General features: G+C 35.9%; 2 protein-coding genes across 2 annotated transcripts; both read right to left on the reverse strand.

Annotated features, from left to right (window-relative positions):
• Positions 1-1,603: 1,603 nt before the first annotated feature.
• On the reverse strand, positions 1,604-3,630 carry DIM1A (Ribosomal RNA adenine dimethylase family protein). The gene is made up of 2 exons (XM_059582347.2): positions 3,206-3,630; positions 1,604-2,625 (listed from the first exon to the last, which is right to left on the reverse strand). The coding sequence occupies exons 1-2, from the start codon at positions 3,521-3,523 to the stop codon at positions 1,882-1,884; spliced, it is 1,062 nt and encodes a 353-aa protein (XP_059438330.1). The 5' UTR covers positions 3,524-3,630; the 3' UTR covers positions 1,604-1,881.
• A 1,153-nt stretch (positions 3,631-4,783) lies between these two features.
• On the reverse strand, positions 4,784-22,988 carry LOC132168855 (WD40 domain-containing protein). The gene is made up of 26 exons (XM_059579919.2): positions 22,903-22,988; positions 22,657-22,727; positions 18,742-19,105; positions 17,401-17,558; positions 15,125-15,364; positions 14,568-14,677; positions 14,386-14,463; positions 14,197-14,303; positions 13,873-13,967; positions 13,656-13,786; positions 12,763-12,866; positions 12,596-12,673; positions 12,311-12,389; positions 11,971-12,139; positions 11,096-11,166; positions 10,120-10,200; positions 9,957-10,027; positions 9,421-9,517; positions 9,252-9,311; positions 8,871-8,925; positions 8,379-8,779; positions 7,463-8,307; positions 6,400-7,381; positions 5,736-6,305; positions 5,541-5,599; positions 4,784-5,174 (listed from the first exon to the last, which is right to left on the reverse strand). Exons 3-26 carry the CDS (start codon positions 19,089-19,091, stop codon positions 4,985-4,987), a joined length of 5,181 nt encoding a protein of 1,726 aa, XP_059435902.2. The 5' UTR covers positions 19,092-19,105; positions 22,657-22,727; positions 22,903-22,988; the 3' UTR covers positions 4,784-4,984.
• Positions 22,989-23,629: the final 641 nt, after the last annotated feature.

Raw genomic sequence — 23,629 nt, forward strand, 5'->3', positions numbered from 1 at the left:
ATAGATTAACTATAGCTCGACCCTTCAATTCTAACCCGCTAATTTTGTGTCAAGTTTGCGAGTTGTTTAAAAATTGTCAACCGTCAAAAACTTTAACCCAATCCATTTAATTAAATAAGTCAGAGCTCTCAACTCGACCCTAACTTTCTAGTTTCGTGTGAAGTTTTTGTCGTGTTCTTTGAGTTGTATAAAAATTTCTTGGCCCTATTCCTATGTGTGCTATGGCCACTTAGGCATGTTATTACGGTAACCACTGGTGGGAACTTCTGAGTATGATATTTAGTTTAGTTCTCAGTAATAATGCTCATAGCCCTTTTGAAGTGCCTGCTATTTTGACACAAAATTATTGCACCCTTTTGTGACCACAAAGTTTTCCAAATTCCACTGAGGAAGAACTTCTTGTCCCTACTACTTTGATATCTCTATTTGAATCCATCAAGATGTATTAGACTCATCAAAGATAAAATTAGAGTGGATAAGGATAACTAATTTGGGTGAATGTATTGCATATGTTATTGATAATCAGTAACTGATTGTTTGTGAGTTTGTTACAAAAAAGAAAAAAAGTTCAATTGTTATACTGATTATGATTGCAGTGTTTAGAAGGTTACCATGAGTTCTCATGATCCCAAACCACGGGTTAAGGCTGCACTTTGCCTTGGGTCGGAAAATTACTCCGTCAACATAGACAAGGGTACGCTTTCCGAGCAATTGGTTTCAATGAAAGAGGAAAGCATGAGCATATTGAAGGACTTCATCACCAAACATAATGTTCCTAATGATGTCCCTGATGAAATCAGCGAAAGCTCTTCAGAAGACGATACTAAAGCCCCTGAGAAGACTCATGTGAAGTCAAAGAAGACGAAATTAACATAAAACTGTATTTTCCCCCATAGCCCCAAATTCTGTATGAGGAGCTTTATTAATATGTTAGAACTGTCTTGAGCAAAATCTTGAAATACCAAGTATATTATATGTCATGCTAGATGAAGTGCTTATGTTCTTTCCCATTTGACTTCTCTAGTTCTTGAGACTATGTTTGTTACAGGCACCTTTGGCCAAACAGATTTCCTATGCAAATTGAATATCCTGAAAGCGTAGGAAGGTTTGTTTTAGTGTTATGTGAGTCCCATTGTCTTCATAGAGGTGGTTTGCTTGGTACTTTGGACTTCAGAAACAATTTGCTCCTTCCTGAATGCAGGATGGTTTGATTATCGTTTATAATTTTTGACACAACTCATGAAATCAACACGAAATTAACAAATTAAGTTTGAGAGATCTGAATCGTTTAATTAAATGTATTGGATTAAGTTTACCATTAGAACATTAGCAGTATCTGATCCATGCTGCTTAATAAGCTGAAATGGCAGATCATCCAATCAGGTCTCAGAATTGGATGAAATAAATGTTTTTGATTGGTAAGATGAGAATATATGCTGCATAGCCTTTGATGAGGCCTTCCTGGATGACAGTTTTCTTAGCTGCTGCTGGCACAAATACAAAGTATACTTTCCTCAGATGCCATCCTGACGTATAAGAAAGATCGTTTTACAAGGAATTGAATAGAAAGTTCTTCCCGTAGATGTGCATGTAAGAAACCAGAGAAGGGAAGGATGCATGATATTGATATTGGTATGAAACAATCAAATTACAGGAGAGCAACAAAAAGTGAGTGGAATTTGTTTATAACATCCAAATACATCTAGAAAGTTAATTCTTAATTAACACTTTAAGCTATATGCTATCCAACCAAAATTTTAAGCAAATTACAGAACAGAACAAAAAGAATAAGGCTTTAGTTGACAAGAAAGCAGGGAACGCAAAATTGGGTATAATTGTAAAAGAGGGGCCAAAAAAATTAGAAAAACATGATTTCTAGAATCAAGAAAAATGTATGCCAGCCTTGTTGAACAAAGAGAGCAGGTACAAGAATTCCTGTAATGTGAGCTTGGAAGACCTCTTCTCTTCAAAATCTCCCTCCTTCAACACAGTCAAAACCTTAGCTTTGAACTCTGATGTTTCCCCCCCTGCATCACTATCTTCCACATCCATTTCATCATCCTCTCCATCGTCATCCATCTCCATGGTTTCATCCTCATTAGAATCCCCTAGCCTCGAAAAGTCTATTTCAGCAGCTTTACTTTCCAATGAACCTTGTACAAGATTTAGTGCCTGCAATGTCTTGTAGTTCTTCTCCAGCAAGGAGATGACAGACTTCTGCCTAAAAATCGAACCAAGGGTTTTGTTCTTCCTATTAAAACAAATTCTCAGAAACCCATCCCACTCCTTTTGCTCCACTTCAATACGCGGCTTCCTAGGCTCAATTCTGACTACAGAGGAATCAACCTTAGGGGGAGGCCGGAAATTGTTTTTTCCAACTTTAATAAGGTGAAAGACTCGAGCCAGGAGTTGGGTGTTCACAGTAAGACGACAGTATAGCTTGTCACCGGGCTGAGCGACCAGTCTCATAGCGAATTCCCTCTGGAACATTATGATCGCGCATCTGAATGCAGGTTGGTGATTCAATAACTTGAACGTGAGAGGAGAGGAGATTTGATAAGGTATGTTTGCCACACAGATATCAAAATAGGGGAGGTCAGTCTTGAGCACATCTCCTTGTATGACCTGTTAACACGAATTCTCAGTATGAACAAACCAATCGAATTTTGATAACAAATGATGTGAACGGGGGCGCTTCAAACACATGGAAAATATGAAAAACATCATAGAGTCAATATAATGTAAAAATATATCAAAAAAAGGTTTTGCAAAACTTGACCTACCTATATATTTGTACTAGCCTTAGTTTGTCTTTTCTTCTGGTTTCTCAGCTACCAAACATAACATACGCACATTAAAAGAAGCCCCCCACCCACCCCCCCCCTTAAAAGCAATCTTTACCGAAAAAAAAAAAACCCTTAATTCGAAATAGGCGAAACAAAAACCTTCAAGCATGAAAACTAATTATATAACATAGCGATAGTGATCTTTTTCAACTTAAAAAAAATATAAATCAATAAAATTCAACGTCATATTCAAAAGAAGAAAACGAACATACTAACCAACCCAAAGCAAAATAAATCAAAAACCAGTGTCATTGCTTAGAAAACCAAACAAAATTTTAATATTTTCCATTCCGACCAACAATTACAAAACTTTCCGTCACTTTGTCGGAAACCAAACAGAAAAAAAGTCATAACCTAACCTTGAGGCGACTGGAGAAAGGGGTGCCCTGGAATCGCCGCTGCAGCTCGAGCACCATGCGAGGGTCGACTTCGACGGCAACGACCGTCTTTCCGGCCTCGAGAAGCTTCTTGGTGAGATTTCCGGTACCGGGACCGATCTCGAGCACCACGTCAGTGCTCTTGATCCCGGCTTTCTGGACGATGGAGTCGACCAGCAATGGGTTTTTGAGGATGTGCTGCCCTTTCGACTTGTGGAACGATATCCCTCCCTGATACGGCGCGCGTGCTGCCGCGCCGCCTCCTTTTGGCTTCTCCTTTTTCATTTTGCCTCCGGCCATTGTTGCTTGCTTTGGCTGTAGCCCTTGCTCTGGTGCTCTCAGTGTGTTTGTGAAAGGAGAGTCTACGGAGCTTGGAATTAGGGTTTTAGGTGGGCGTGGGGGTTTGCGGTTTGTTATTAGGGCACACGTTTAAGCAACGTCAGTATAGGATGAGTTGGGCCTGTACTTTGGGCTTCATTTGCATTTAGGTTTTTTATTTTTATTTTTTTTTATTTAACATAAAATAATGCTATTTTTTACCCTTACTTATTACTTTCATCTTAATGATCTTATATTAGCTTGAAATAGAGAGGAACATTTCACGACCATATAAAAATATTATTAAAATGATTAATTAATAAATTTAATAAATATAAATTATAATATTTAGGTGTGTTTTGCAAAGCCTTTTGTCTTTGTTACTATAGCTGGCATGCAGGGGTCGAATTAACGGGCGTAGGGGCGCAAAAGTGAAAATTTAAAAATATATTAAAAAATAATAAAAAATTTAGGAGACTTCTCTTGCTGACATGGATTGATGTGGTATAAAATTTTGAATTTTTTGTACTAAAAAGTGAAAAAAATTTGTTTTGTAATGATTTTTTTTTATTTGAATAATAATAAAAAGTAAATTATGTGATATAAAAAGTGAATGACGTGATATAAAAAATGAAACTATTTTGACGATTTTTATAGAAAATGAAGCGTGAACAGTGTCAAGGGGAGGGGAAAGGGTTGCCAAACGGTTCCTAGACTGTACAAATTTAATGATATTATATATTTCTGTCATTTAAAATTTTTAAATGACATGAATCATGATGCTATTGACACCGTTAAATACAACAAAACAAAATCAAAATTGTAAAAATTGATTAGTAATCAATTTAAATGACATGACATGCCCATTATCTATTAACCTAGCCATGTTAGATTCATGTTTCTTTTGCACGATCGTAAAAGGGTTCAAGAATCAGTTTTCTTTTATAAATACAAAATAATTTATTTTTGACTTTTTGATCTATTTTTTCTCAATTTTTTTTCCCTGGTTTCCGTAGGGGCGGGTAGAAGAGATCGAGAAAAGAACCATCTAATTTGATTCCTTCTCAATAGCCATGAGATGATCATCATCTGATCATCTTACACATATCCGTTGTAGCCAGTATTTTGAGTGCTTTTGTTTGAGTAGTATAACTTATATCCAGTTCTATATCTCCGGAACTCTGAGACATACAGCTATAAGGATTGAAAAGACAAAAATCAATAAATTAGAGATTTTAGAGCTGCTCAAACTTGCTCCATTTTCCTCTTCATAAATAATGTTCATATGTACAGGAATAATATTTGAGACAAAAAAACACCTTACTTTTTTTCTGCAGCACCTAAGGCATCTCCTTCCTCTAAAACCATAAGAATTGATTTCCCAAAACTGGATTAATGGGTTACAACATAAAAATCAAAGAAATTTTTTTGCTTCTGAACTCTCTACAGCCTCGACAATTTCTTTGTAAACCGATCTAACAGGCGTTTCATCTTACCCAGCTCAGGATGTGAGAAGTACAACTCGGCATTTGACATCATCACCATGATGTCGTGCTTCACGGATTCCAAGCTCCGATAGTATTCATTCATTAACCTTGAGCAAATCAGTTCGGGGTAGAACGGAACAGGAAACCTGCACAAATTCGATAAAGCCAAGGATCACAAATTGTCCTCCCAACAACAAATCAAATCAGATAATACCCCAGCCCTCTACAAAAACAAGAGAAAGCTAAATCGATGACATGCATATGATACTAATTTGTTCACAGGCACTATGATAGACTGTAGGTTGTTGAACAAGGGATGAAGTGAAGTCATGTGTCTAATTAAAATGTAATGATGGGATGGGGCTTCTAAGCAGTACTTAGGCATATAAAGTCGCAAGGCATAGTCCATCCTTATGGTCTCATGAGGCAATGCATAAGCGGTGAAGGGATTGGCAGGTAAGCACATATTCAAAACAAAGAATAGGGACAATTGATGTCTAGCATTTTTCTACCTGTTAGTGAATTCTGATTTCCGAGCAGCATGGTTCAGTTTTGAAATTCCATAATAGTCCTGCAAGATTCACAGCAGAGCTTTGAGACTAACAGTATCATCCATAGTCGTCTCCCTTTTAGTCATTTAAGCTTTTACATGTGGAGTTTCTACCAATCAAAGAGAAAGAGGGATAAGAAGTGTAAGATAGAATCACCTTATCTCCATTCACTGGCTGCTCCAATTTAGCAAAAAAGGACAGGAGCTTATCTCTGCTCTCATCATCAATGTGGGGGCGCTCCCATGAAAAGTCAGGATCATGCAGTTCCCAAGGACAGTGAAGATGGTTATCAGGATCACCCGTGTAACAAACAGCATATCTTTCCCAAGGACTCTCAGGAAACTCTTGAGATTTGGGCTTCAAAGAACGAATTCGACCTTCCCACCATTTACCTCCTTCCCCATTTGGATTTCTCCACCAAACTAGGCATTTATCCCTATGGGTCCAATTTCTCCCAATAGCAGCATCATACCGTGTTTTCTCAACAACAAAATCAGGGAAATCAATCAGTTCAGGCAGAGTCAATTTGAATGCTTTACCAAATCCAATGGAAGAAGGATCTACAAATCTAAGTTTGATTTTACAGCAGCTATCCCCAGAACCTGGTAGTGTGGCATAATCAAGCCCTTCAACCTTGCAAATTTCCACGGCACTTAAATTTCTATTGATTGATCTCCAAGGACCTACTTCCAATAAGCGAGTTGATTCTATAAACTCTTCATGGCCCTGACGATCAAAGAAACCAAAATGTAAGAAAGCTGAAATCAAAACCAAATTATAAAGGACCAGTATCAATTAATTAAGAAAAATCAGGCATTACCTGTCTCAAATATACAACTTCATCACCTAGCTGAGGGATATAACGATAGCCCTCCTCATGCTCAGACAACATCAGCCATGACAATTTTCTCACAGAATATATTTTTTTTTTCCGACTGGAAGAACTTGGTTCGTAATCATTATACCCACTACGCCGATTTCTTGTAGACCTTGATCCTTGAAGAAGCTGATCGGACAATTCCATGGAGGAGTTTTCTTCATTTCTAGATATCCCCACTAAAGCATGGCCCTTTCGCACCTTAAAGCTACGATTCACAGAATTTGGCTCCCGGGAAGTTGCTTTAATCTTGATGGATCTTGTTCTACGTATTGCATCACTAGATGCTTCAGGGACATCAGTTTCCAAATCATGATGGTCATTAACAGCTGAATCATTTTCTTCCATATCACTATCACAACCTTCTGAATCAGTTTTAGCCTTATAGAACTTTTTGCCTGTATATGCAGCATCAGACATCCTCCTGTCAGAATATGAATGCTTTAACCTCAAAGAACTTGATCTGCCAGTATCTTCATCCCCTTCTGGTACTTTCAGAGCTCGAGTGGGCTCCATGTGCTTTAAATCACCACCTCTAGCGCTTGACAGGTCTTCCACAGCAGTAACGGCTTGAAGTTTAGGACTTTTAGTGTCCATCACAATCCTTTTCTTCGTCTTAATTATTAACTTCGTAGACTTGAGGGGAGCATTCTCTTTCAGTCCATTTGAGTGGTTTGTGTCAACAACTTCATCTATTTCTAGTAACTTGTCTCTGCATTTATCAGATGTAGGCGACTCTTTGTAATCCGTATTGAAATTTCCATAGGATGGGGCTGTATGAGCATCCGCTTTTGGTTGGTGGTCAACCAGGAGTGATGACTCAAATGATGATGAAGATTTGAGAGCATCATCAGGATGAGCAAGCTCTTTATTTCTCACACCATCCAGATCTTGTAACGCATCAGTTCCAAACTGTTCCTCATCCCTGCAAGAAAATATAACTCCGTGATTTTCAATTAATTAATTAGCAGAAAACTTACCAGATATATTCTAAGGTTTAACATACCCATTCACATCATTTTTGTTTTCCTTTAGGACATCAAAACTTGCATGGCGTTCAGTGGATGCATCTCTTGGCATGACATCTCCTGATCTTGAACACTTGGATATGCGTTCATTGATCTCTCCCCGCCTATTCTTATTCTCCTCATCACCTGCAGATGGCTCTAAAAGATCCTCAGCCGTTCCGCTTTGCGTTCTATCCATGCAATCATATCTGTCGTAGTTTTGGGAAAGCGCCATGTCAGTTATATCAGTGAAAGATGACACTGGATCCATGGAGCTTTTATTAGTCCTGTCTTCTTGAGTGGTTTCTTGAGGTCTAGATGATGGATAAACTGGACCAGCCTGATCGTCACATTTGAATCTTGTGTCTTCTGGAGAGACATGCTTCTTAGAATCACGAAGTGAAAACTTTAGGACCAATCTTCGCTTGTTTCCAACAATTGAATTAGATTCAGAAAGTGCTGAAGGCTTTGCTACACCAGTAAACTCCTCTAAAGAATGTTCCTCTTTAGCACATTGTCGTTGCATATTCTGCAAGTTTGCATAAGACTCGTTGCTTTGGATGTTTGCATCTTGGAGCACTGACTGACTATCTGATGAATCATCTTCTGAGTCATTTTCATCTTCTCCATCTGAAGAAGTTCCAGTGATTCGAGAAAACATATTTAGAGCATTGCGTGCGGCAGCTCGCTGGGGTCTCAGAGTCTTAGCTTTAGAAGACTTCCTCTTTGAAACTTTCCGACTGCTTCTTGATTTCTTCATTCTATTACTCCCAGATCTAGTGCCATCACACTCAGCCAAATTCCTTTTCTTGACTCGCCGTCCTGAAGAAGTCATTAACTCAACCTGAAAAACAGCAACAGTCAGTCCATGTAGGCACAATAATAAAAACCAGTAAAGGTGAGGACACCACTTACTTCAGCAATGTGTTTTTTTCTTCTCGATCTGCGGAGGCTATCTGTATGACAGCGCTCAACCTCACTGTCTTCTGTGCTGCACTCTGTATCACCAGCAGAGCTGGCATTTATACTTACCTGGTCACCTTCACTGGAATTTTCTTCGGCAACATTGTACTCTGAATCAGTATCATCACTTATGACTTCATTTTCTGGTTCCCAGTACATGGCATCTATAAACTCCGGTGTTGGCTCAATCATTCTTTCCAAATCTGCCAAGGGGACCATCTGAATATCCAGGCCCGGACCAAAATCTAGACCAACAGTATATTTTATTGATGAAGGCTGCCACTCAATGCCCAATGCACCGAGTCTACGTTTCTGATACATACTCTGGTAGGGTTCCGGATATGGCATCATACCTGGCATTTTCCATCAATCTATGATATGAGAAGATGTGTTCCTCAGAAAGATATGTTAAGCATAGTACATATATTGAAGCCATAAACATACTTGAATCACAAAGAGGATCTTGAATGTTCCTGCGATGTGGAGGAAGCTGTGACTCCTGCATCAGATGTAATATACTTCAGATCACTCACAATACAATATAAACCATTAGATATCTTTGACATTTTGATTATTGTGCTTCAAAATCCAATATTTCTGAAATTTAATTACAGTGCTGCAAATATGTACAAACATGAAAAAATATATGGAGAGGGAACTGCTTGAAATAAACATAGGATTCCCAACTACCAAAATTTGACTACTTCTAACCTTGCACATGATGAAGGTAAGGTATGCATGGAATTTTATCAATTCGATTTCTTGTGTGTATGGAAATGAAAATAAATTCACCACACAAGAATGCAATAATAAGTGGTCACTAACCTGATCAAGAACATTTCCCATAGAATCCCGAATAAGGGGACGATAGTCCCCAAGGAAAAACTGTGGAGAAATCAGAGAAACAATTGTCATTAGGCTATTGCCTACTACCAACTTACATCACAAAAGAGAAGGGAGAGGAGCTGACTAAGTAAATGAATTTTTCTGGTACCTGATCCAATTTGGCATCTTTCTGGGACTCGCCTTGACCTGTGTTTAGCAAATATATTTGGCCAACATCATCCGAAAGTACAATTGATGTCCCATCCCTATGCAGTAAAAGAAAAATATGACTCATCACAAAGAACTAGCATGATTACACACTGGGAGAGAAATATAGAATCATCACTCTAAATTTAGCAAAACATTTTAATAGCAAAATGTACATGTAAAAGAAAAATATGACTCATAACAAAGAACTAGCATGATTACACACTGGGAGAGAAATATAGAATCATCACTCTAAATTTAGCAAAACATTTTAATAGCAAAATGTACATAACAAGAATCCTAGACTCACGGATTTGAAAATTCATGAAATTATTCAGAATGAAAACAACAGCCGGGATGCTGAGGCTCAAAATCCAGCAAGCAAATGATTGAGACTGATGACAAATGGGTCAAATAGTACAAATAGTGCAAAATTTTCAATTCAACCAATACAGTAAAGCCAAAATTAAATACTAGTATGTTCTACAGCTCACTTACGGAGAAAACTTCCCATCAACTAATTTAAAACGTCCAATATCATATGTCCATATAGGTGTGCCCTCCCAGATCTGGAAACATTATATACCAAGGAACTCAACAAACAGTAAGCACTTTGAGAAAAAAACATATCAGCATCTAGAATTTAAAATCAGAAACTTACATCCCATACTATAGTTCGCCCATCATACCCAGCACTCATAGCTATCCGGGGATTGAAAGGATGAACATCCAAAACATAAGACTAACAAGAATCCAACAATTAAACCGTAAGACAAGATAGCAAAAATAATAATAACTCAAATTCAGATGATAAACTATTAGATAGAACAGATAGGACTTAATATCAGGAAACCTGGACAACTAGCATGTCAATAACCAATAGAACAGAAAATTTAATCATTTTATAAAAATTTAGTTCAATCAAGGAAAACCAGATAAGAATGGAAACTTTGAGCATCAAGTTAGATGAGAAAACTTAAATAACAGAATTCGTATTGGAAGGGAATGTTGGCTGGAGGTGTATAAGTTTGAAATAAAAAAAATGCATTACTAAGCTAGGGAAGGGGGGAAACCTTGACAAGGATAAGTTCCTTATAGGCTTAGAAGGATAGAATATTGGTTTATAAGACAGGCAAAAAAAGAGTGTGCGTACATAATTGATACCATGTTTATCAAAATCGATTCATCATAATTTTGTTCAAGTATTAATTAAATAATTAAATTCATCAATTCCTATTAGTTAAAGCTTTTAGAATAATTGGTTATTTAACTTTGTATTTTACCTCTACTTTCAGTTAAGTATTCTATGTGTTGGGTCTCACTTATTAAAAGGGAGTTCAAGTCCACAGGTGAGTAGTGTTAATTAAATAATTAATTCAGCATTTCCTATTAATTTAAATAATTAAATTCATCAATTCCTATTAGTTAAAGCTTTTAGAATAATTAGTTATTTAACTTTGTATTTTACCTCTACTTTCAGTTAAATATTCTATGTGTTGGGTCTCACTTATTAAAAGGGAGTTCAAGTCCACAGGTGAGTAGTGTTAATTAAATAATTAATTCAGCATTTCCTATTAATTTAAGGGTTTGGAAAAATTTGTAACTTAACTGATTCAAAAACAGTAAACACCACTTACAGATTCGCTATGACCTGTCAAAGAATGTACCAAGCTACCATCAACAGCATTCCAAACACATATTCTGCAATCTGCATATATAAATACCAAAAGAATAAAAGACAAGTCAGAACCAAATACAAAAATTGATAGGATGCAACATCACATTCTGTTACTTAATAAAAGCTGTGTATATTGTTGATAGATATCCATTAAAAGGGCAGGACAGGGGCAAATATAGCTCATTGAACCAAGCAAGACGAATAAGTGGAGATCCTATGCACACCCCACCCCAGCCAACAAGAGGAAAAAAAAAATGAATGGCTGAGAACCTATCAAGCTAAAGAAGATGAAAGGAAATTACTAAAAGGCCAACTCCAATTTATGGTACAAAGTACTAAGTTGCTTATTTTAAGATGCCAAAAAAAAAAAAAAAAATTGTAAAATTCAAGAAATGGATGAATCACATCTTTGCACTAAAAAGATGCTAGAGGTGAAGCAACTGAACAGAAGACAAAGGAAAAGGAAAATGATGGTTCAGTTGTGTGCATGGTAGACCAATAAATGCACTAAAGGGGTGATTTTGTTCAAATGAAGCTGCAGTAAGGATAACAGAGAGCCAAAGGAGCAAAGGTTGACAAAACAAGTAAAAGACATCACAGCATGTGATTTAACGGGTGATGCTTACGCAAATAAAGCAAAACATCAAATGGCTTCCCCTTTAATTATCCTTAAGTAAATGGGATTAACAGCTTTTTTGAGTTAAGATGCAGGAAAGCTACAAAGCAAGAGAATCCTATCTTAATATAACTTTTCTCCCATAACATGCAAGAGAATCCTATCTTCATATAACTTTTCTCCCATAAGTACATATTCAAATATTTTAAGTACTTTACCCATGATAGCTGCAAGCACGAACCGATTATCCAGACTCCACACAATCATGTTAACACCACGGGGGGTTGGAAGAAATCTCTGACGTGGTCCTCCTCGGGGAGGTTGAGGAGGAAGTGGAGGAGGTGGAACTTTTAGATGATATGCCCGTGTCCAACGTCCAACTTTTCCCTAAATGATCAGAGATAGAAGAAACCAAGAAATCAAATTGAATTACACCATATTAAACTTTGGAAAGAAAGTGAAGAATAATCCTGTAAGGAAAACTTTCCTAAGGAAATTGAACATGATCTCCACCAAAACTTTGGAAACTCTAAAATTAACTCATGTAGAAGAGCTCACATGGGATCTACGTGATCTTGGAACCCAAATAATTGCACTGCCGTCACGAGAACAGGTAACTATGTTGTCATGACAAAACCTGAGAAACATTACAATTTGAGGAATAGGTGATAAGAATATCTAACAACAAGAGCATCATAGGGTGTGTTCAAAAAAAACTCTTCACAATAACTATTAATGGAAAACATCAGATTAGTTAAATTTTGAAAGGATAAAAGAATTAAGTGGAAATGTCGGAGTGCTTAAATTTTGAAAGGAAACGATGAAGAAATCATATTGACAGACCAGGAATTTTTAAACTTAGGAATATTCTCCTCCTTCCAAGAGTCAGACATTGAAGATTTTGAGGCCACAGCACAGCCACTGCATATGGAAGTAGCAAAGATGATATAAAATATTGTAAAGGTAAATTAGTTACTATCCTGGTAAGCCACTAATTGGGACTGACTAACCTGAATTGCACATAATTGACATCATTCTCATGGCCAGACAACACATCCATCTCATGTATTGGTTGATCTGAATCATCTGGGTTAGATTTAAAAGCACTCCAAACCTGCAATTAACTGATTCTTGATGCACATATCCAACAAGATTTACAACAATGGTAAGTTAAGGGTATGTTTATTAATGATTTTGAAAAGTGTTTTTTGTGTTTTGATTTTAAAATGTTTTTGATGTGATATGAAGTTTGAGAATTGTTTTTGGTGGGGTCCACATTTGAGAAAATGTTTTCTGTGAGGTCCACTAAAAAAATTGGTTGGTGAACTTTCTGGAAAATGTTCTGTATTTTCAAAGAAACAAATACTAAACATGCACATTTTGAGAAAACACAAACAAGCATGGAACTTACTTCTTATAAAAAAAAATTATAAATTAAAAGAGAGAGAGAGAGAGAGGCCATGCAGCCACCCTCAGCAGAGGAAAGGGTTGGCCATGCTGGCCGTTTGACAAAGGTGTCCAAACCGCCAACCCTCTCTTCCGTTGAGGGTGGCCATTCATGGGTGTGGCCATGTGGCTACCTCTCTTTTTTATTTTATTTTTTAAAAAAAATCTTTTTGAAAATAATAATTCAACCCCTACACCTGAATAATTAAGCACTTGTTTTCTCAAAATATTCCTATAAAAAGGTGTGAAAAGCTTTCTAAAAAGTGTATTGTGTTTTCTATTTTGTTTTTATGAAAAGTATTTGTGTTTTGAAAGTGAATTTTTTGTTATATGTTTTGAGAAAAGTGCGCTTTTGATTTTGAAAAGAAAAGACTTTTTAAAATCATTACCAAACATAGCCTAAGTTTTGGAAGATGAATTATATGAACTTAATTGAAGGGCATATGTTAGAACAAACCCTTGCAAAAGTGTCGGAGCTACCAGTAACAAACACGGTTCCATTGGCATTGTAAGCACAACAAATTATTTGGTGGCTCTGAGGACCATTACTTGAGGAGGGTCCATTACTCAATGGACCAATGCTCTTCCCTGCAGTAAACTTCACAGCTCCATGGTAAGTTCACATCACCCGAAAGTTAACCAATGAGACAACAATGTAGAAGCAATCATCTGACCGTTTAAGACATCTGAAGGCTTTGGCATGTATATTCGTGGCTTGCACTGGGAATACCTAGCATCCCAGATTCGACAAGTTCCATCATCCGACGACCTACATATGTTAAAAGCAGCAGATGTAATAACAAAAGAAAAGAATTCCAGTAAATCATTATGGTGCCCAAAAGCTTGCTAAGAGTCGGGAGGTTCATAGAATGAATAAAATATGTGAAACTATTGAAATGGAATTACATTAGGTTTCTAATTTAAAAAATAATCACAGCAGATCAACTGCACAACGAAAGGGAGCCAACAAGGAGTGTAACTCTGAAGATGGAACTCACGATAAAAGCTGGTATACAGCACTTGGCCTGGGACTAAAAACAATAGCAGTAACAGCTCCAGTATGACCCCTCAAAACTGAAATTGGCATTCCATCTGGCAAACGCCACTGGGATAGACCAGACAGAACTAATCAGATTGTCAAGATATTCGAAGGAAGCATATGAAAATGTTAGGTTGGATATACTTACAACTCGTATGACAAAGTCATTTGAAGCAGATGCCACCAAAGCATTGTTTGAACTTACAGCCAAGTCAGTAATGTCACCCTTTAATTCATATAATGAGCAAAGTATATTTAAAACACATACGAAATACTAAAAGAGCAGGATATATTATCAAATTATAAGTTCCACTTATTATTATAACTCACTTCATGTCCACGGCAGCTGGCCAAGGAAAATGCTGTTTCCATTGACCAAATCTTGACAAGACGATCATCAGAACCAGTGATAACATATCTTCCTGACCTATCAAATATGGCTACAAGATAGAAGCAAATGTGTTCAAAATAACTCTATCACCAGTAAACTTTATTCTAAAGTTGGCAATATGACTATACAAATCGCAGATTCGAATCACAGAAAATGTCCTGATGGACAATATATATGCTAGAATATGCGCACATATTATCACAAGTTTATGGGGACTATTGAACAAATAGTAGCAAAGTAGCAAGAAAATGCATATGTCAAGTAAATCAATCTCAGAAAAATTTCCAGGGAATACAAGTACCATTTGTGAAAACATTCAAAAAATTCAAAATAAAAATGCAATTATTAACATGAAGAACAGAAATTCTAAAATCATGAAAATGCTTGGAGTAGTCTACATCATCAGTGTCCCACTTAGTGTATCCTTTTTCCACAGTTTGTTTCTGATGACATATGTTGTAACATGATCTCATACAACGGGAAGAGATAACCATACCACAATAAACTGCATTACGATGGCCCCTTAGTTTCATCTTGTTTTGCATCTTTTGCACCATAGTCAATGGTTTAGCTATCGCATAACATGCAGAGCGAATAGATGGAGCACGATGATGCTTGGTGAAACCTCCTCCGATTTCCCTTAAACTTAGCCCACGAACCTGGTCAGCCTGCATGTGAGGCCAACGCAAGTAAGCTTGCAGAGGCTTAACTTGCTTGTTTTCCATATCCCTATCACCTGCAAAAGAAAGGGAAAGTTCAGAAATGAGAAAATAGATAATGGAATATCTTGTATATATAAAGTAATAATGTAATATATCAAATATTGAGTACAAAAAATTGTGGAAAGAACAGTCAAGTTCTACAATTCACTAAAAGGGATTAATAAGACCTAAAATAATTTTACAAGACCGATAACTCCTACTTTTGTAGTTTCTTTCCAAACAAGTTCAATCACCCCGCAATAAATTGTCTTATGCCACATTTACTCTTCTTTTTGGATACCTTAATTTGCTTCTCTTTTCTTGTTCACAAGTTATAAAAACTTTTATATTAATTTCAATATGTGAACCACAATACCACATAAAACTTCTTAAGAGCAAAAATTGACTAACTGCCCAATACCCTTTTCTATTGGACGAATCATGGATGTCAATTATTATCCATCAATAGTATACTCGATAAACATCTTTAATTCCAGCCAATCACAGCAAATATTGGATGGTTTAGACCTAATACAAAGCAGAGAAAAGCTTCCTAAATGAAATTGAAACTGAGAGTTCTACCCATGTGAATTTGGTTAATGTACACCTTCAATATATATATATATCATGAATGTATAGGAAAGTTAAATTCAAGAAGGTTGGGGCTCAACGTACTACTCATTGCACTAATTAATGCCAATTGAAATAGAAATCCCAAAGAAAAAGCAAACGACTGGGGTGAAAAGGTGAACAAAGATGCAGGAAGAAGAGTCAATTAATGCTTCAAAATAGGCTTTGTGACCAATTCAGCGAAAATATTCTAAGGAGTAAAAATGGTAACCCAATGTTTCATCACTTTTGCAATCATACCCTCAAACTTTAAAAAGTTGCAATGTTAGGTCATTATGTTTGAAAACTTTGCAATGCCACTTCTCCGTCTGGATTTTCTATTAAATCCTAATGGAGGATGCCAAAACACCAAAAATACCCCTTTTTTTTTTTTAAAAAAAAAAAAAATGACATCTTTTGCACACTTGGCCGTGGGTCAGCCGTGTAAAAGACTTTCTTTTCTTTTTTTTTCTTTTTTTTTCTTTTTTTTTTTTAAAAAAAGGCATTTTGTTATTATGGCATCCTCCATTAGGATTTAATTGAAAATCCTAACAGAAGGATGACATTGAAAAGTTTTCAAACATGGCAACCCGACGTTGCAACGTTTTATAGTTTGAGGGTACAATTGCAAAAGTGATGGAACATCCAGGGAGTAAGTGAAGTTTCCCCAAATAATTATTTAAAGCTCTTTTCCAGGAGTAAAGTTGCACATAAAGGCTTGAAATGAGCACTAGATTTCAATAATAGACATGAAGAGGCCAATATTTAAAGTGATAAACAGCTTATAGAAAACAAAGATAATGGTGCAAACAAGATAAACTCCAAATCTGTTCCTTCACATGCATGCTCTAACAGTGTGTCTCTTAGATTTATATTACTTGTATTCAATTGGGCAGGGAAAGTATCTTCAAAGAAATTTGCTATCTAACATGTTCAAGAAATTTGCTGTCAGTGTGAAATCCACTTTCAATTCATTATTTCAGAACTAGCTTTTTTTTTTTTGGGTGTGTGTGTGTGTGTGTGTGTGGGGGGGGGGGGGGGGGGGGGGGGGGGGGGGTCGGGTGGGTATAAGGGAACTACTTAAAATATACTAGGAGTATTTTCAAACAAGCAGTGGAAGTTTTTGCGCATTAATTTAAACGATCATATCAGCTTTCTTTATTTCTGAAAATATGGATACAATAAAAGCATGCAATTAGAATTCGGAATTTATAATGGACCTTCAACACAGGATTTCAAAATACAATCTATTTTGGGAAACAGTTCACTATGTCAATCAAAAGAGGAAGCTTTGCTGTGGTGAGGAGTTGCCAAATAATGGTCTCATAATTATTTACTGAGAACCATATGCATCCTAAATTTTCATGCTAAAAGCCATTCTGTGAAAAGTATAAACAATTCTTCATTTAAAAAGGTAAACTATATAAATATACAATTAATGAAAGTAATTTATATCACATACAATCCAGAAGCGAAAAGGAACCAGATCCCAGCAATGTAGGAACATCAGCTGCATTTGGAGTGTTTCGTCCATTCTTCCCATGCAAAGGAGGAGGGGCTGCACTTGTTATAAGTTGCTTCAGAAGCTTTACTAAGTGATCCTTCTCAATGTGAGGATACCTAGGGGTTATCAAATGGCAAATCAATTAAATGGTATACAGTATATGTAGAAGTAATATGAAAAGATGCACCATGCCAAATTTTCAAAAGCAAACAAATAAATTTTTGCAAGTCAAAGAAATCTCCAGAAGAATAAAGCCAGCTAGCCCAGAGATAGAGCATCTAGGTGGTCGCATGTAAGAACTGGGATCATATCCGAAGTCATGAGGCTTAAGGAGGTTTATGATAACAGATAAATCTATCCACAAAGACAAACCTTCCTGGCAGAGCCCCACAAAACACGGACCTCCCTTCAAGTTTGGCATTAAATATATGCACATGCCCTCTTTTGATATCCCTTCACTTACCAATCTTTACAAGTTTGACTATTTAAGAATCCATTTGTCCATGTTATTAGTTAATTATGTCAATGACTCTATACAAGGAAAATCAAATGCTAGAGGAAAAATATATTACAAAAAAAAAAAAAAAAAAAAAAACTTATTTAGATATTTTGAAAGCTATACAGGAAGATAATAGGAAATATGAGATGTTAAGAACCACAGGGCCAGGCAGTGTGATTTACGGAAAAGAAAAAAAGGAAAGACTCGGAAAGAACAAAATAGATTTCCCATGGTATCCCAATATTCAATAAACTTCCATTGCATAATACTAGCTTCTAAGTGAGCAGTATTCAGATTAGAATTTTGCATAAGGCGATCAATGAAAATTATAGCTATGACTAGCATTAGGACATATAGAACTCAATGGAAACAGAGGCATATGCTATGAGCCGGAATTATAAAAAATTGGAAAGTAAAATAACAAAAATAATCACAAAGTTTTTTACCCTTTTTAATTGGAGTCCGTTTGGCCTTGCAATTTTGCAGGCCAAAAGTGTGTTTTTAAACAAAATTGCGAAATTTGGGAGTGTGTTTTTAAAAAATGGCGGTGTAAACGTGGAAAAATACATGTTTTTAAATCGCAAGCACAGTGGTGCGTTTTTAAAAAACGCACAATTTGTAATTTAAAGGTGAAACCACAATTTTATCAAATGCTTAACTGCATTTTTAAAAATTACGTTTTGAAATCGCTATTTTTAAAATTGCACGTTTTGAACCTCAAACCCAAACGGACCCTTAATTGTTTAAGAGGCCGAATTTAGAATTCGACTCTCGTAGAACAATATAATAAGCGTGTATACCTTTCCAACAGATTATTGTAGCTCAGTGGAAAAGATATGCCATCATCACTGCCATCCCCACTGTGTGCACCACTTCTTGAAAACCAAGCATGATATCTTCTAGGTAGAAGACGATGTTCCAAAAGTTCATTGCAGAATTGTCCAAAAGTATTCTGGCATGGCCCAGAGGACAGGAAATGCATAATTAAAAAGTAAACTTCTCTATGGTCTATATCAACTTCAGTCTCAGCAACATGACCAGTTGCTCCTTTTTCAGATTGGGCCTTCTCATGCACCTTATTTGAAAAATTCAAAGGTGCCATAATAAGAGAAGGTGCACAAGCAGGAGATTTGCACTTCCAAGTATCCATATTATGAATACAACCTGAAACATCACAAAAGTGCTGATTCAAGACCACTTATCACTTTCAATGGATCTTGGTGATATGTGCAGACAAAATAAAAGGGCCTGGAAAATGCCAAATAATATAATCCTCAAGAAGACATATGAGAGAGAGAGAGAGAGAGAACCATTAACAAAAAAAACAACCACAGTAGATATATTCAAATTATATTTTAACTTGAGAAATAGTCGATTTCTTAAATAATATCAGCAAAAAAGCAGTCATAAATAAATAAGGAAATTATTATAATTAATAAGAAAAGTGATCTTTCAAAGATAATGAAGGTAGTTGGATTTTCATGGCTTGTCAACAAACTTAAGTACCCAGAAAGGAAAACACGACGAGCAAGAGAGGGCAACTCTCCTAAATTTGTACACAGGAAGTCCAAATGTATCAAGATTACATTTATTCATTCATTAGAAAATAAAGATTTTTCTTTTTGATTGGTAAGTTACACATGCACCTAGTGGGTCTTGAACCCACAACCTCACCACCCATCCCATTCTTATGAGAGGAAAAATTGTCATCTCAGGTAGAACTCATTGGGATTAGAAAACCAAGATATTAGTATTAAATTTGCAGGGATCCCATTATTAAAAAAGCATTATATCCAAATCTTTTACACACTACCAGTGTTGAACGCCTGTTGTCAAACAATATACTGCATGGTGGATTTGACACAACAGAAGTGGGAATTAGTGGCGTGCATATCATACCAGAATCACAAATGAATTTGAGACCATTTCAAAATCTTCTAGGATCAAAATAAATATCTAGATCACTGATTGGGCAAGATATGAGGTCAAATCCAACTACAATGAATTTTTTTAGAATAGAATATTTGGATCCAGATCTCAAAGCCATGACCATAAGCATAGTACATTGACACCACAAGCCAGAAATATAACAACTAAAGAAGCTTTTGATTCTTTTTCATATTTTCATCATCTAAGACATAATTTGAGTCAAGGCTTCACAAGAAAATGCCTGCCCAAGGGCAGGGGTTGATTCGTTAAAGTTCAAGCTCCTTAAAAGTTTTCCTAAGGTAAGGAATATTTTATAACTATGACCTATAGCCTCTCTAGATATAAATAGAGTATTTAAACAATAGAGGAATCTTATAAAGTATATTATAGCTTCTCTTTTAATTGCAATTGACATGTCAATTACCAAATCGGATCATAACAGTTGTCCAAGGTTGTAAAAGCATAATCTAACAGACAAAAGGGTAAGAGTATCATCAAGCTGAGCTGAGCACTGGGCTGTTCAAAGTTGGCTTCTTGGCTGAACGTTCACAACCCAAAGGATTGACCTTAATCAGCATGTATGCAAGCCTAACGTCAATAAACATTGACCTCACACTTTGAAAAAAAAAAAAGTAAAAAAGGAAAAGAGATCAATGAAGTAGAAAGGCTGCCAAGAATATAGGCAGAAGAAGAAAAACCATATGCAAATAAGACGCTCTTTCTTGCTTTCCATTAGAAGATATAAATTAGGTCAGACCTTTTCTCTTGAAATTTCCTATGAGTTTAAGCAACTTTTTTTTTTTAGTGTTAGACACGAGATCGCAAAATATGAACCTCAATCATTAGCAAAAGTAATCATGCTGAACCCCAATAGTTCTCGAGCTTGCTTACTGAAACTGATCGATGAGCTTGAACAACAAAGCTACATACATTTTCATGTTTTCTTGTTTTGGTAGGTAGTTGCACTCCAGTTAAAGATAGACGCATATGGCCAAAAGTAACTATATAGCTAACCAATTTTGGGATGCAAGGTGTCATATCAGCAGTCACTCAAAAAGCTTAGACTACTGGAGAATGGCGTTAATGTTTTTTATTTGTGTTTCAATAATCTCCTCACTTCTGCCCCTTGAGTAGGCAATCCATGTGACAACATGTGGCCTTCCATATATAGACTAAGCATATCATGTTTGGGGGAAGAGTCAAAATCTTCATCTCTGACACCATGTTAAATACCTAATTACTGAAAAAGTGTTGGTAGTTAGTGGCTAGTCCACTAATTGAAATTTAAAGCAAACCTTTTCTTATTTGTTAACCGCTAACTTTTTCATTTACTACCACTAGCCAAAGTGAGGATGATGAGCCCTATGACATAACTATGTTTCTATATACATAAGACTAAAATGCTATTCACACTTTTCTAGTAGCACAACCAACAATAAATGCACCAATTTTGTCGGCACATGACCAAGAATTCTTATTGCCTTTGATTTTTTTTTTTTTACAATTAATCAAATTTTATTAAAACGTAAAAGGGCACAACTCAAGCACATAAAAATATACAAAAAAACACCTAACCAAAAAAGAAAAGATCAAGAAAATCATTAAAATATATATATATATATATATAGAAATATGAAAACAATCATATAGGCAGCCAACCAATCAGGGGCGGAACTACTACATTGCTACACTTCGAAGACTAATAAATGCCCTCTCCAACAAGTGAAGAGATGCACAACTTGTCGAGGCATAAGAGCATTCTCAGCAGCTTCCTCGTCATTTTCCCTACATTTAAAGTTCCAAACTACTTTTTACTTCCCTATGTCAAAATACACCTCAATAGGTTCCCTTAATCATTTCCTATATCATTAAAATATTTGTTTTTTTTTTTAATTATATTATATATATGAGAGGAGAGATGAGAGAGAATTGTGAGACATGGGAGGAGAGAGGAGAGAGAATCTTTTTTTTTTTTTTTAATAATCATAAGGATTGCAATAGTAGAACCCAAAACATTGGGTTCTACTGTTGCAATCCTAATGTTTAAGGTTCATTTAAGGAGTCTGTTGTGGGACTTTTTTGCGATTTTTTGGACATATTCCCTAAACTTAGGGAACAGACTCCTACTCTACCCCAAAAAGACCGAAAAATAAAGTTTCACAAGGCACTAGCTATCTCACAATGGAGTAAAAGATGATCAACAGTTTCCCCACTCTTCATTTTTTTTTTTTTTTTTTTTGATAAGTAGTTTTCCCACTCGTCTTACACATGCAACACCAATCTACTACTATGATATGTCTTTTCCTTAAGTTAATCATAGTGAGTATCTTCCCTATAGTGGCCTCAAGCAAAAAAAAAAAAAAAAAAACGACTGCCAAGGGTTAGGTTATTCCGCCAAATACTCCTCCAAGGAAAGGAGTAGTTTAAAAGGAATTCATTTTATGGGTTTGATTACCGCATAGCAAAATCCTACAAAAGTTTAAAAGGTTATTCACTTTCCCTTCTTTTTCTTTATTCGGGCAAAGCAAAGTTATAGGTTCAGTTCAAATTAGGAAAAAATAGTAGAAATATTGCACCCAATTACAAAGACAAACAGAGAAATGAAACCCAATAATTAATTATTGCCTCCGAGGTGTTACGTGTATATAAATCAAGACACTGTTACTTATAGCATCAATAATACAAACTGAAATCTCTAAACACAACCCTCTTCAACTATAAATACAACTAACTAACCAGCAGATAAAAACAAAGAAAACAGAAACAGAAAAATCAAATAGAAGAACCTGTGGATTGCTTCAACGAATTGAAAGAGTTGCCACAACGGTAAAGTCAGCTGAGCCCATAAATGCAGTTCCTAAGACACAAACATCAATCCCAATGCAATTTGTCGGTAATTATGTTCCATATATCTACATTCTGAATCAAAAAGCATAAGATCTAATTCAAAGATACACATGCAAAAGCGCTGAAATGATAATAATAGGTTAAAATAAAAGCCTTCGATTCGTATCCAAACAAGACTTTGTTACCTTGAACAGGGAAAGAGGTTCGTTGGAAGAGCTCGTTTTTTTCTTTTTCCCCTGTTTTGGGTTTTAGGGGAAGAGAGAGAGAGCGTGGAGGTGATTAAACTTAATTTCCTTCTAAGATATTAATTGAGAGAGACTTTGTTTGATTAATGGAAATAATTAAGACGTGTGGAATTAGGGCGCTCTAGGATTTGCTGATCCGAGCGCCCAATATGAAATGACAATTACACCCGTGACAAACGTAATATGATTTTGAAGGCCGAGGGTCCCATATGTCATTTTTTATGATGTGTTACAGCCACTTGTGTTTTTCTTTACTTCGGGAACCAAATTCTTGCCAGACCATCTACGTACTATGATTCTGTGCCCTTTTCGGAGAGGAGGTGAAACCAAAAGCCACTTTAATCGTGTCCCTTCCATTATTGTTAAATTCGTAAATCTTAAACCTCCAATAAAGATAAGTCAATTTATTTAATTTTAATTAAGGAGTAATATTATTTAGTAAACTCTAATCATATAATTCAATGGTTGATTTTCAGAATCCTAATTGTATAGAAGTTATATAGAAGTATACTAAATAATATCACTCTTAATTAACAGTAATCTTCAAAAATACATATGATTCTCGAATACATTTTTAATATAATTAAAAAAAAAAATTTGAAGTGGACCATCAAGCTTTCATTCAAGAAAATCAAATCATACAACTTTCAGCAACGACAATTTCACG

Source organism: Corylus avellana, chromosome 1, assembly GCF_965113065.1.
Source record: "Corylus avellana chromosome 1, dhCorAvel1.hap1.2, whole genome shotgun sequence".
NCBI lineage: Eukaryota > Viridiplantae > Streptophyta > Magnoliopsida > Fagales > Betulaceae > Corylus > Corylus avellana.